The sequence below is a fragment of the Suncus etruscus genome, chromosome 14 (genome assembly GCF_024139225.1).
Source record: "Suncus etruscus isolate mSunEtr1 chromosome 14, mSunEtr1.pri.cur, whole genome shotgun sequence".
NCBI lineage: Eukaryota > Metazoa > Chordata > Mammalia > Eulipotyphla > Soricidae > Suncus > Suncus etruscus.
This window is the reverse complement of record NC_064861.1, coordinates 30,940,806-30,955,365: the sequence shown is the minus strand read 5'-3', so window position 1 is coordinate 30,955,365 and position 14,560 is coordinate 30,940,806. Positions and strand designations below refer to the sequence as shown.

Genomic DNA, 14,560 nt, shown 5'->3' with positions numbered 1-14,560 from the left:
AAGCCTTCATTTCCTCTGGCCCTTACCAGGACCACAGTCTCAGGCTCACAAAGGGATCTCCCAGTTTTTTCCCCACTACCATCCCGTTCTGTCCTGTTTGGCGATCAAATGGGTCCTTTCTTTATTTCTTCGAACCTTTTGGAGCCTCCCAGGAGCTAGAGAGGTGAAGCCAGAGCACTGATCAGCCCATCTGCACATGCACTTGCTTTCTGCATCCCCAGAAAGCTCTCTTGAGAATCCCAGCTCTGGTCCTTGCCCACCTGCGGCTGTCCAGGGCCAGAGGACCATACCTCAGCTCTGGCACATGAGCTCCAGGTCTTTATTTCCTTCTTGGGTGTGTATGGAAGCTTCCCCCTCTCCTCATGAAGGATGACACAGCCCAACCCAGCCCGTAGTTGGTCCTGATCTCCACCTTGGGGCACCTTCCTCCTTCACCCCTTCACTGCCTTTCAGTGGAAGCTCAAGGGTAGCGCCCTCTTGTGGCAGGTGGGCATTTTTCCTCCCTATTTTGGTCCACCTGGCCGTGATCTTGCTGCTTTAATCCAGGATCCTTGGTGGTTTGCTGTTCTACTGTTACCTCTATTTTCTGGACTGGAACAAAAATACAGTAGGTAGGGCATTTGCCTTGTACATGGCTGATCTGGGTATGATCCCCAGCACTACATAGAGCCCCACCAAGAGAAACCCCTAAACACAGAACCATAAGCACTGCCAGATGTGGCCACACACACACACCCCTTTGAGATTTGGGGGTTTTTTTTTGTTTCGTTTTGGGGCCACAAGCAGTGCTCAGGGTTACAGGAGTAACTCTGCACTCAGAAATAGCTCTGACAAGCTCAGGGGACCATATGGGATGCCAGGAATAGAACCTGGGTTCCTCCCCGGTCAGCCTCATGCAAGGCAAATGCCCTACTGCTGTGCTATTGCTCCAGCCCCAAGACTTTTATAAGGGATCTTGCATTTACTTGGCTCCTGCCCCCCAATCAGGAAGTGGGATATGGAGAGGGGGGGTGTAGTGTGGTTCCTTTCTCAGCAGTGCACGTGGTGGTGGGGTGTGAGAGACGCAGAGAACTGCCACTGGTAGCAGGGAACGAGGGAGGATGGCGGGGAGGCCCCCACCTGCTGCCATCTCACGCCTGCTCTGTCCCATCGCCAGGCCTAGCCACCTCCTTCCCCATCGACGGCACCTTCTTTAACAGCTGGCTGGCGCAGTCCGTGCAGATCACCGCTGAGAACATGGCCATGAGCGAGTGGTCGCTCAACAACGGGCACCCCGAGGACCCGGCCCCGGGACTGCTGTCAGAGGAGTTACTGCAGGACGAAGAGACGCTGCTGAGCTTCATGCGGGATCCCTCGCTGCGGCCCGGAGACCCCACCAGGAAGGCCCGCAGCCGCACTCGCCCGCCTTCCAAAAAGAAGACCACTCCAGATGGGCCCGGGCCACAGACAGTGCCAGACAAGCCCCTCAAGAAACCTTGGGGTCAGGAGACTGGCAGTGGCAAGGGAGGGGGTCAGGGGCCACCCACCAGGAAACCACCCCGACGAACACCTTCCCACTTGTCTCCCAGCCCTGTCACTGGGGACTGCCCCCTCGCAGTCACCCCCAGGAGTCTCCCACTGGCCCCCGACACTCCGGATAAGGCCTCCCCAGTGACCACCGACGCGAATGTCCAAGTGCCTGGCCTGACCTCATGCCCCAAGCCCTCAGGCCGTCTCCGGCCTCTCCGTGAGAGCAAAGGAACCCGGAGATCGCCAGGGGCCAGGCCTGACTCTGGGACAGGACCACCCATTGCAACTTCTGAGAGGCCCAAGGTCAGCCTGCACTTTGACACCGAAACTGACGGCTACTTCTCTGACGGGGAGATGAGCGACTCAGACGCGGAGGCAGAGGACGGCGGGGTGCAGCGGGGCTCTCGGGATGCAACGGAGGAGGTGGTCCGCATGGGGGTTCTGGCCTCCTAAGTCAGCGTGGGCCCCTGTTCCGGACCCTGCTCTGGTCCATTTCCCTTCCACCCTCCCCCACAAGGCCTCAGCCCAGTCACAACTGCCATTTCTAATCTTTGCTGAGTGTCCTAGACACCCCCAAGGCTACCACTCGACTGTGGTTTTATTTTTAATAGAGAGTTTTGAATTCCACACTTGTCTTTTCTCTGTGCTGGCGTAGGACATTAGGATCCCTTGCACAGCTCTAGCTGTGAAGACCCAGCCAGCTCCCGAGCAGGGTCCCTGACTCAGCCACATGGCCCCACCAGGTTCCTGGCTGGATACAGGCGAGAAGAGCTCAGGACTCCAGCCCGCTGCTACCAGGAGACACGGACTGTCAATTGGGCATTATTTCATGGCAGATGGGCCAGCCCAGGGCCTGCCCTGCCTCATCCCCGAGTTCCACTGGGGTCCGTTTTGGGGGGTCTTGCTGCACTCCACTGATCCCCAAGAAAGTATAGTCAGTGACCCCCAGCCAGTCTACTCACTGTCACAAGCACAACGAGCTTATCCGAGAAAGCACTGAGGGGGTGCAGAGGGCCTGGCCGCCGGTTTCAGCGGAACCACAGCGGTTCCTGAGAACCCACCGCACCAGAGGCCTGCCCGCCCACCCCATGCCCCTCCACTCCCTTGCTGCTCTTCCCTGCCAGCGCCCAGCCTAGTGGCTCTGGGTCGGGGTTCCCAGAATCCTCCCTGAACCGTGCCACTTACTCAGGGGACTCCAAAACAGCAGCTGCCTGGGCAGGCGGTGGCTGCAGAGGAGGGTCAGTGCCCAGACGGACGGGGACGCAGACTTGCTGGCTGCAGAGACCCCTATGGGGCACCAACTTCCTTCCCGCAGGGCTAGACTAGGCCAAAGTCTGGTCACTCCCCCTGACGGCTGACCAGGCCAGACCGTTTGCCTTTCCAAGTTCCCCAGCCCTGCTAAGAGATAAGCTTCTTCCTTGGTTTCCTTTTGGAAACAACTTCCAACAAGCAGTGGGATCCCGGGGCCCAGGGTGGGCCAGCGTGAAGCCTCACTACAGGATGGTTGTTCCTGGTTCCACTGTCCTTCCCAGCCTTAATACCCCCACACCTGTTTTCCAGCTCCCTCCCCCCCCCAATACCCCCAATTCTGTGTCCTGCCTTCCCCGACCTCAACCCTCCAGGTTCCAGGTGGTTTGCTCGGAAGCGTTTGAGAGGAGTGGCCCCAGGGTGATCGCTCAGGGAACAAACAAAAACAAAGGAATTCAGTGAAAACGTGATTTTTTTTTTTTTTTACAACTTATTCCTGGGTCACTTTTGCCACTGGTAAAGCCAGAATTTCCCCAACAAAGTTCAGTGAATCAGTCGAATCATTCTACGGATGCCAAAGAGTACTTTGACCATAAAACAGCACAGACTGGACCTGACAACCCGTCACCGGGATTTTTTTCTAATGGCATTCATTAGCAGCAAGTGTAGACAACGCTCATTGCACACAGGCTCTTGAAAGAAGACCCGCCTCGGCTGCGGATGCCAAATGCTGGATTCCAGGTCCGAGCACGACCCACTCACCTTGCCGGACTGAGACTCAGAGGGGGCGGAGGACACCTGCAGCCCACACCCTGCAACCAGGCACAGCAACCCCTCAACACTCGCTCCAAGCTCCAAGTTCAGCAGGAGCAGAAATGAAAATGGCCTCGCCGAGGTCTCAGGGTGCGCTCCAGGACTGTGGGCATAGTGTGGGGGACAGCGGGAGTCATGGCTGTCACGTTGCTGGGCTGTAGTGGCCCCTATGTGGTCAGTGCCGTCTCACCCCCACCCCAGTCTCTTTGTGGCCTGGGATTTCCTTTTTGGGTTTGGGTCCTGTTTTGGTCTGTGTGGATCGTGCTCCGACCACGCAGCATGCCGGCCAGACTGCTGCAGGTGGGGTGGGGGTAGCCCGCACCGACCACTCAGGTCCCGTAGGCACAAGCCCTTGCCTGGGTCTTCTCCTTCCGGAGGCATCTGGACTTCCTGGCATGGGGACAGGAGCAATCCCGGGGGTAACCTGAAAGGGGGTTGGTGAGGGACTAGGTATGCCTCTGGCCTTGACCTTCCCGGTGGTCTCTACCTGTGAGCTATAGCACCCACTTGTTGGACTGGCTGGTGACCCGGACCCATTTCACTCCAGTCTGGTACCCAGAGCTACAGAAAGGTTGGGGTGTGGTTCCCCATCACTGTGGCCTCCGCCCTGTCTATTCCCATTCCCATTCTCCTGTCTACTGTCCCCAGGGCAGCTTTGCTGCCCCAAGGTTAGGAGGGAAAATCAGAAAGGGAGGCAGAAGGCCTGCACGCCAGAGGCTGAGACCACCCTTTCCCCCTCCCTCACACACACTCACTGGCCCTCCTCTGAGAGGGAGAAGCTGCTCTGTAACTCATTCCGGTCACCCCCATTCTTCCACTCCCGGCCGCCTTCCCCCTCATCACAGCAAGAAAGGAGAACACAGCAAAGTATTTTTATGGATCGTAAGTGTATTTTAAAGCAGATAAGGAGAAGCAAAGGGAGAAAGGTTTATTTTATTAAAGGAACTGACTTGGTGACAGTGTGTAAGCATTGGCAGTGCCAGCGGCTCCATATCCTTGTGGGAATGCAGGGAGACTGGCAGACAAGGGACCTGCACATGTGCCGGGACACAGTGACCGTGGGAGGGGACAGGCACGATCGGACTTGACAGGCAATTCCTGGAAACTCCATTGCCTGAGTCCAACCATCAGCCGCGGCTGGAATTGGTGTTCCCTTGCTCACTGCCAAACGTGGCCCGCTTCTGCCCATGCCCTCGCTCTGCAGAATGGTCTGGAGCCAGGTCCTTGAGGAGGCCACATCCTGTGGCCCTGACTTCGCTGGCCACATTGGCCACAGCCAGGGCTGGAGTTTGGGACCTTTGGCCATTCTTTCAGGCACTTCCTGCCGCCATGTCCCTCAGATGCACCACACTCTGCTCCACATCAGCTCGGGGTGGGGTGGGTGATATGAATGTCACAGGAGGAGACACCTTCTTCTGTCTTTGTTTCAAAGAAAGTGATGTGCCATTTGTTAATATACAAGAGAAATATTGAAAATATATTGAAAAGAGCAATTTTAAATTATTTTTGGCTTATGTTGCAATATTTATTTTCTTGTATTAGAAAAGATTCCTTTGTAGAGAAAAAAATGTATTTTTCATTAACGCAAAGACCTATTTCTCCTTTTTGTACATTGTCCATGTTCGCTGCCCTTGATGAGCAATAGAATGTGCGGCCGCCGTGGTGCGGCCCATGCCCGCTGTGCCCTGCATGCTCTGTGTTGCTGCTGCTGCATAGCTCCCAGCTTATCCTGTCCTGCTCACTCATGGGGGCCTCCTCCAGGGCCTGTGGCCCCAAGAGCCCCGCACTCCTCCTCGTGTGTTGGCAAACGCAGTTAATAAAGCAATGTTTTCTGTGCTGGCTGGTGAGAGTTTCTGTTGCATTGAACTGGGAGGGCAGGAGCTCCAGAGGGCCAGCGGAAGCTACACGGTTTTTCGGGGGGCACACCCTGCGGTGCTCGGGTTTCTCCTGGCTCTGCACTCGGAAATTGCTCCTGGAAGGCTCAGAGAATCATACGGGAGGCTGGGAATCAAACGGGGTCTGTCTGGGGTTGGGCACTTGCAAGGCAAATGCCCTATCGCTGTGCTATTGCTCCGGCCCCAACTGCACATGTTTTTCGGTGTCCCTGTAACATCAATAAGTCATAGCAGCAATGGGTTCATACTGGGGGCTGTGCTCTGGAGACTCATTTGCTCCTTACAAATCTACTGGAGTTCAGACTGGCTATAGCACGAGCCCCAAATCATAAAAACTGATAAGAAGTTCAGAGCCACTTGCAGGAACCCTAAAATTATTTTGTGTGTGGTTTTTGGGTCACACCCGGCAGTGCTCGGGTAATTCCTGGCTCCACGCTCAGAAATTGCTCCTGGCAGGCACGGGGGACCATATGGGACGCCGGGATTCGAACCGATGACCTCCTGCATGAAAGGCAAACGCCTTACCTCCATGCTGTCCGGCCCCCAGAACCCTAAATTTGATCTTGGCACCACATGGTCTGCTGAGACCAAAACACAAAATAAATACGTATAATTTTTGGCATAGGGACTACTAGTAGTGCTCAATCTGCTCAAAGGAACTTCTGGTGATGTTTAGAAAATATATGCTGTGCCAGGGATCGAATCAGGATATTGGCCAAAGCAGCCCCATGCCTTACCCACTTACTTTCTCTTTGGTCCACTAAATACAAATTGGGGGCCACACCCTGCAATGCTCAGGGGTTACTCCTGGCTCTGCATTGGTGCTTGAGGGACCATGTGGAATGCTGGGGATCGAACTTGCTTTTTGGTCTTGTGGTCACATCCACTGACGTTCAGAGGTTATTCCTGGCTCTGTGCTCAGAAATAACTCCTGGCAGGCTTGGGGGACCAGATGAGATGCCAAAGATCAAACCTGGGTTGGCTGCTTGCAAGGCAAATACCCTACTCACTGTGTTATCTCTCTGGCCCCTGGGGACTGAATTTGGATAGGCTATATGCAAGGTAAGTGCCTTACCTGCTGTACTATCACTTCATTCCCCAGAACACAAATATTAAGAAGAATAGTACAAGGGTGAAGGCCCATACAACCAATCTTGGTACCACTTGGTTCCCCAAGGTGGACTGTGGGTGATCTCCAGCATCATAGGAATCAAGCAGCACTAAATCTTTGAGTCCTTGGACAAAAATCCCTTGTAGGGGCTCCCAGACCTTCTGAGCACCACTTGGGAGACAAACACCCTCCTTGAGTCACCTACTGGGATAGTAGATAGGGAGAAATTTGGGGTAACTGCCCTTGATTTGGGAAGAATATACCTTGGGTTACTGCCTTTCACTGGCTGTGCCAACTCTTGGCTCAGGGATCGGGCCTAAGGGGCCATCTGGAGTTAGGGATCAAATCCCTGACTAGTTCCTAGTTCCTAAGTCTCAAAACAGTTAAATTTTCTAAGCGTGGTGGGAGTTTTTGAGTTAAAGGAATCTCCTGTTATCACAACGAAGGGAAGTTTTTGGGAAACACCTCAGTATGCAAATTGATTGCAGGGGTCAGAGAGATAGCATGGAGGTAGGGCGTTTGCCTTGCATGCAGAAGGTCGGCTGTTCAAATCCCGATATTCCATATGGTCCCCTGAGCCAGGAGTAACCCCTGAGCGTTGCCGGGTGTGACCCAAAAAAAAAAAAAAATTCAAGTTGATTGCCAAGGAAACCAACAAGCCCAAAGGAAGCAACTTTTAGGTCCCCCCCCACACACACACACTAAAGGGTGGAGAAGGAGGTGATTGGCCAAGGATTCAATCAACCATGTCTGTAAAATGTCCCCCAAAGGCTGAGCCTTTGAAGAGCTTTCGATTTTAAGGACTGGAGTGATTTTATGACCCTGTGTGTTAAATATTAATTATAGCGTCCTAGCAGTGCATGTGGATGGATGGAGGGTGGTTTGAAGTTGATAGATCAGAAGTCTAGGTAGAAATCACCTGACTGCATCTGAAGGGAGGCTGGTTGTAGAAGGAAAGCAAAGAGCCCTTTTAGACTAGTTTTGCTTTGCTTTGCTCTGCCTTGCTTTTTTGGTGGTGGGGGCATTGAGCCTACTGGAACTTGCTGGTTCACAGGGCAGATTCCTGGCTCTGTGCTCAGGAATCATTGTGGCAGGCTTAGGAGACTGATTATGTAGGGATGGAACAATGTGGTGGGCCTCATGCAAGCAAACACCTCACTCCTTTGTTGTTGGGCCACACCTGGGAGTGCTCAGAGCTTACTTCTGGTGGAGACATATGTGATGCTGGAGATTGAATTTAGGTCAGCCATGTACAAAGCAGGCACATTAGCCCCTGTACTATCTCTCCTGTCCCTATTAATATTTTTTTGTTTTTGGGTCACACTCGGGGGACCATAGGGATGCCGGAATTTGAACCATCGTCAAGGTTGGCAAACGCTCTACCTCCATGCTATCTCTCCGCCCCACTCCATTAATATCTTTATCTAACTCTGCTTGCCTATTGAAGATGCTCATTGAAGGCCTGATTTGCTGGCCTCAGTTTTTGTTCCCTGCATTCTGTGATTTCCTATCACTGCCAAGAGGGACCCTTGAACACAGGCCCGCAGCTCCTGATCACTAACAAATGTGGCCCCTATTATTAGTTAGTTAATTTTTGGGGCCACACCCGGTGTTTAGGAGCTACTCCCGACGGGCTCCAAAGACCATATAAGATGCCAGGATTGAACGTGGGTTGACCATGCAAAGCAAATGCCCTACCCTCTCCAGCTTCCCCATATTATTTTTTGGGGGGGTCATACCCGGCAGTGCTCAGGGGTTCCCCTTAGCTCTATGCTCAGAAATCGCCCCTGGCAGGCTCAGGGGACCATATGGGATGCCAGAATTCAAACCACTGTCCCTCTGCATGCGAGGCAAATGCCCTACCTCCATGCTATCTCTCCAGCCCTCCCTTATTATTATTATTATTATTTTTTGGTGGTTTTTGGGTCACACCGGCAGTGTTCAGGGATTGATTATTCCTGGCTCCAGGCTCAGAAATTGCTCCTGGCAGGCACGGGGGACCATATGGGACACCAGGATTCGAACCAATGACCTCCTGCATAAAATCAAACACCTTACCTCCAGGCTATCTCTCCAGCCCTCCCTTATTATTATTATTATTTTTTGGTGGTTTTTGGGTCACACCGGCAGTGTTCAGGGATTGATTATTCCTGGCTCCAGGCTCAGAAATTGCTCCTGGCAGGCACGGGGGACCATATGAGACACCAGGATTCGAACCGATGACCTCCTGCATAAAATCAAACACCTTACCTCCAGGCTATCTCTCCAGCCCCTCCCTTATTATTTTTTAATAATAAAAAGGGGCTGGAGAGATAGCATGGAGGTAAGACGTTTACCTCGCATGCAGAAGGTCAGTGGTTTGAATCCCAGCATCCCATATGGTCTCCCGAGCCTGCCAGGAGCAATTTCTGAGCATAGTGCCAAGAGTAACCTCTGAGCGCTGCCAGATGTGACCCAATTAAAAAAGAAAGAAAGAAAGAAAGAAAGAAAAAACAAAATATGATTACCACACACATAATTTAAAGAAATTTGTGGCATCTGAGGCAAGACCAAATGCAGAGACTGCAGGGACATGAGGCATGTGGCTCTTCCTGCATGCTCATGTTTGGGTTTGGGGCTCTCTGAAGGCACTGGGGTGACCACAGCAGCCCGCTACCCCTCCCAGAAGACAGGGAGGAGACAGTTTGCCATCAGCGAATCCCAAAACTTGTGCAGACAGCAGGCCAGTCCGTACTTGCCTGGTCTCTGGAGCGCTGCAAAGACGAGCCGGGGTGCCACCTGCTGGCGGCCTGTGGAAGTCCCGAGGTCTCCACCCAGAACAGCAGTCTAGGCAAGGCTTTCTACATCTATATGTGTGAGGCTCTGGTTGGATTCCAGCACCCTTACCCGCTCTCCTCCACCCACAAAAAAATTATTACAAAGAGCTAATACAGCAGCAAAGGAATTTGCCTTTGATCCTGATAGCTCCATATGGCTCCTGAGCCCTGCTAGGAGTGATTCCTGAGCACGGAGCCAGGAGCACCACTGGGCATGGTCCAAAAACCAAACCAAAACAAATCACAGTAGCTGGAGTGATAGCATAGCGGTAGGGCATTTGCTTTGCATGCTGCCGACCCTGGACAGACCCGGATTTGATCCCCGGTATCCCATATGGTCTCCAGAGCCTGCCAAGGGCGATTTCTGAGAGCAGTGTAGGAGTAACCACAGAGCACTGCCAGCTGTGACCCAAAAACAAAAACAAAAACAAAAAAAACGAAAAACCCACAAACAAACCACAGCCTCTCTGTCTCATGGACTCAGGCTCCCCTTCCTTAGGCAACTCTCCCCATTCCCCATCCACTCACCCTCTGTCCACCAGTCCAAAGCAGGCTCACCTCAGCCTTCAGAGAGGCCTATCAGGGATCCAGTCCTATGAGGGGCGGCAAGGAGCCCCATCCCTGTCTCCAACAAAGGAGAGTGGGAAGAATGGGTGAGAGGGGCTGTCTTTGCTCTCGACTAGGAACTGCTAGAGTCCCCAGTAGTCAGCAGAATCCTTTCTGGGGGTGGATCCAAGACCAAGAAGGCAGGTTGCTCAAAGTGCTCTCTTGCTCCCTATGTCTCCACAGAATTCCCCCCCTCCCCACACACACACACACACACACATATTTCTGCCTTCTCAGGCCAGGCTTTTGAGGATATCCTTTAAGCACCCTAGCTGGCCCTGTCACCCACTCTTTCATCTCCTGGTGGGAGGAGAAACAGCTCCTTGAACACCACTGATGAAAGCATTCAGGGGTAGGGAGAATTCAGGCAGCTATCCTGCCAAAAGTCAGATGAGGAAGGGTAAGGTGAGGAATAGCTTCCCGAAACCAAGACAGGAGACACGCCATGCCACAGACCTTCACTTAGGCCTGTGTGAGGGAACCAGGTGGGGCTCAGAGTCCTAGTACTATCTTCAGCAGGGATGCGGGGGCTGCCAGATGGGGAAGAAAAACAAGATGTGGAGCACGAAAGAAATTTATAATGTGGTGTTTGTGGCGCTGGCAACAGACCTCCCTCTTCGCTTTCCCCAAAGCCATCCTGGTGGGAAGCTCGTGGCTTGGCTGTTCTGTGCCTCAGATGGGTCTTTTTTTTTTGGGGGGGGGTTTGGGCCACACCTGTTTGACGCTCAGGGGTTACTCCTGGCTATGTGCTCAGAAATCACCCCTGGCTTGGGGGGACCATATGGGACGTCGGGGGATTGAACCGTGGTCCGTCCTACGCTAGCACTTGCAAGGCAGACACCTTACCTCTAGCGCCACCTTCCTGGCCCCTCAGATGGGTCCTTTTAAGATCTCCCCAACATAGGCCGGAGTGGTGGCGTTGCAGTAAGGCATTTGCCTTGCATGCATCTGACCTAGGACGGACCATGGTTCAATCCCTCGGTGTCCCATATGGTCCCCCAAGCCAGAAGCAATTTCTGAGCACATAGCCAGGAGTAACCCCTGAGTGTCACCGAGTATGGCCCAAAAACCAAAACAAACCAAAAAAAAGTCCTTCCCAACAGCCCTTTCCACCCAGCCCAGCAGCTGCAGAGCCAGGAGGGATCTGCACCCACAGTCAGAACTCCCAGACCCCTAGCCTGTGTCTCTCCCTGCCCAAGACCCAGAAGAATACCCAGGAGTCCTTTTTTTTACGGGAAGGCTACATCCGGTGGCATGCAAGAGTTACTCCTGACTCTGCCTCTGCAGAAATTACTCCTGGCAGTCTCAGGGGTCTGTATGGGATTCCAGGGTTTGAATCTAGGTCAGCCTCATGCTGACCAAACACCCTACTCGATGTGCTTGTGGCTCTGGTCCTCCAGGGGACTTTTTATTTCCCTTTTTCCTTCATTGTGGTTGCAGAGAACTAGAGATTGAACTCATTTGATTGTCACTGGTAGTTGTACATACATACCTGGCCACTTCCTGCAGGAAATGGCATGCGCTGTTGTGATCCTGGGATCCCAGACAGCAAAGCTGCTGGTGGTTCTTGGAACATATGGATGTAGTATGGGGGATCAAACTCGAAGCCTCACATTCACAAAGCAGGAGGAGTTTGCCTTTAAGCCAGACCACTTGGCCACCCCCAGACCTCCTCCCAGGTATCCTTTCCTTTTTTTGGGGGGAGGGTCACACCCAGCAGCCTCAGGGGTTACTCCTGGCTCTAAGCTCAGAAATTGCTCCTGGCAGGCTCAGGGGACCATATGGGATGCTGGGATTCGAACCACTGACCTTTTGCATGCAAGGCAAATGCCTTATCTCCATGCATCCCAGATATCCTTGAAAGACCCAAACTCCCTGGAGTTCAAGGCCTGCTTGCCCCATGCTGCCTGGCTCAGGTCAGCATCTAGGCTGTGATAAGGCACCAGAGCCAAGGGGAGGCAGATGGAGCTAATACAGCAGCAAAGGAATTTGCCTTTGATCCTGACAACCCCATATGGCTCCTGAGCCCTGCCGGGAGTGATCCCTGAGTACAGAGCCAGGAACACAACTGATGATCAAAAAAAACAAAACAAAACAAATCACAGTAGCTGGAGTGATAGCACAGCGGTAAGGTATTTGCCTTGCATGCTGCTGACCCTGGACAGACCTGGATTCTATTCCCGGTATCCCATATGGTGGATATAATTTACGGAAGGCTTCTTGGCCTTGAACAAAGGTAGCGATTCTGGCACCTGAGCAGGGACAGCTCAGACTCACCCAAAAAGTAAGTCTCTGTCGGTTCCCAAAACCATCCTGTCTAAAACAGTCACACACACATGGGAACCCAGGCAGGAAGGGCTCTTTGCAGTGGCTACAGGTGCACAGCCACAGGCCTAGTTCTGTGTGTGCTGCACCTTGGGCTTCATTTGAAGGGAAAAGACCTCAAAATGCCATCTGTTACCTCCACATGCTTGGTGGCTTTGTTGCCATAATTATGTTTTGGCCCTTTGGCACTTCGAGGCAGTGCCCTGGGGGTTTGGAGGCCACTTCTGATATTACTCAACCCAGTAGTACTGGGCGATACCCAGTACCTGGTGATACTCTGAGGACCTGCCAGGGATCAAGACAAGGGCCTCTGTATATCCTCTTTGACTTGCCTCCTCTTCCTGGTCCAGCAATAGTGTTAAGCTAAAAAAAAAATCATTTTAACATATTTAAGAAAAAAGTTCAGGGCCGGAGAGATAGTACGGAGGTAGAGCATTAGCCTTGAATTTGGAAGGACAGTGGTTTGAATCCCAGCATCCCATATGGTCCCCTGCGCCTGCTAGGAGCGATTTCTGAGCTTAGAGCCAGGAGTAAGCCCTGAGCACTCCCGGGTGTGACCCAAAAAGAAAAAAGGAAAAAGGAAAAGTTCACTTTGGGTCCCTGCTGTTCTTGGGGCATTCCTGTTCCCCCTAACCCTCATTCCAATAACATGACATTTTTTTTAACACCACACCCGGCGGTGCTCAGGGGTTACTCCTGGCTCTACGCTCAGAAATCGCTCCTGGCAGGCACTGGGGACCATATGGGACGCCGGGATTCGAACCAACCACCTTAGGTCCTGGATCAGCTGCTTGCAAGGCAAATGCCACTGTGCTATCTCTCCGGCCCTAACATGACATATTTTTTATTCATTTTATTTACTATTTGCTTTTTGGGACACATCTGGCAGTGTTAAGGGGTTACTCCTGCCTCTGCACTCAGGGATCTACTCCTGGCAGTCTTGGGGGGTGGGGTGGGGACCAAGAGGGGAATGCCATTAAATCGAACCTGAGGCAGCTGTGTGCAAGCAAGCATCCTACCCATTAATCTGTTGCTATTGCCCCTTGTTTTATTTAGTTTATCTTGGGACCCACACCTGACAATTGCTCAAGGGACCATATGGGATGTTGGGATTGAACCTGGGTCTGCTGTGTGTAAAGCAAGCACTCTACCCATTGTACTACCTCTCTGGCTCCCCCCCTTTCTTATATCTTTTTATACATTCATCCCACCACCCCCAAGGCTCTGCTCAATGCTGCATGTAAGATAGCACAGCTGAGCTCAGAGACGGAAACCAGGACTCCAGCCTTTTCCATGGCTGATGTAGTGTGCCTCAGTTTCTCACTCTGTAAGTAGGAAGAGAGGTTGAGGAGGTTGTGGCCCCTAAAGTCCAGGTCCTCTGTAAAGATGCAAGGTGAGAGGTCATGGGGGACACTTCTCTTTGGCTTCAGGCTGGCTGGGAGAGGCAGTGCTGGGCCACCATCACATGCCAGCTTCCACTGGGGCCATGACTCAAGTCTCCAGATGTGGGGCCAATAGCTATGGATGTGGTCACAGGGACAGAATTCGACATGGGGAGGTGAGACCTCATCCACTCTAAATTGGGAAAGGGGCTAGGAACATGAGGATAGAGCTGGGTGTCTCTGCTCTAAGGACTCTGTGTTTCAGGGAGTGGGCCTGTTTCCCTGGCCTGGCACCTTGAGTTCTGTGGGAGGTCCCCTCCTGCTTCCCACTTTCCTCAGCTACCAGGAGTGAAACATGGCCATTCAGGTGAAGGGAGCCCTCTCCCCTCCAACACACACCTAACACACAAGAGAAAAAGTTGCTGGAAAGACAGTCTTGGGGACATTGAAGTAATGGCAAATTTGTTCCCTTTTGGTTTTGGAGGTGACATTCAATAGTGTTCAGAACTTGATCCTGGTTCTGTGCTCAGAGATCACTGCAGGTAGGGCTGGAGGAGACCATAGGAGTGTTGAGCATGAGCCCCAGTTCCTTACATCAAGGAGAGTTTGCTCAGACACTGGACACTGCAGTACAGGATGCCTAGAGCACAGAGTGTGAGCTGAGTTTTAGCATAGGGAGGTGTCTAGAGGGCGTTGCAGGGGGCTGGGTTGTGGCAAGGTAGGGAGGGGGGTCAGAAGCCTTGTTATAGAGCCTCCCTTCCTGGAATCCTACCCGGTAAAATGCAGGTTGAGTTTGTTACCAGTTCTTGGGCCACCCTTTGCTGCCCTGACCCTCCACAGCTACTGGTCACAGCT

General features: G+C 52.7%; 1 protein-coding gene across 6 annotated transcripts in view; it reads left to right on the top strand.

The window, feature by feature from the left end:
- Positions 1–5,406, top strand: part of JADE2 (jade family PHD finger 2) — a 53,078-nt gene extending 47,672 nt beyond the window's left edge. For all 6 annotated transcript variants that reach the window (XM_049786727.1, XM_049786726.1, XM_049786725.1 and 3 more), the window contains one exon: positions 1,157–5,406. In XM_049786727.1, the coding sequence (XP_049642684.1) occupies positions 1,157–1,962 (806 nt within the window). In that variant the 3' untranslated portion in view covers positions 1,963–5,406. The remainder of the gene's footprint in view (positions 1–1,156) is intronic.
- Positions 5,407–14,560: the final 9,154 nt, after the last annotated feature.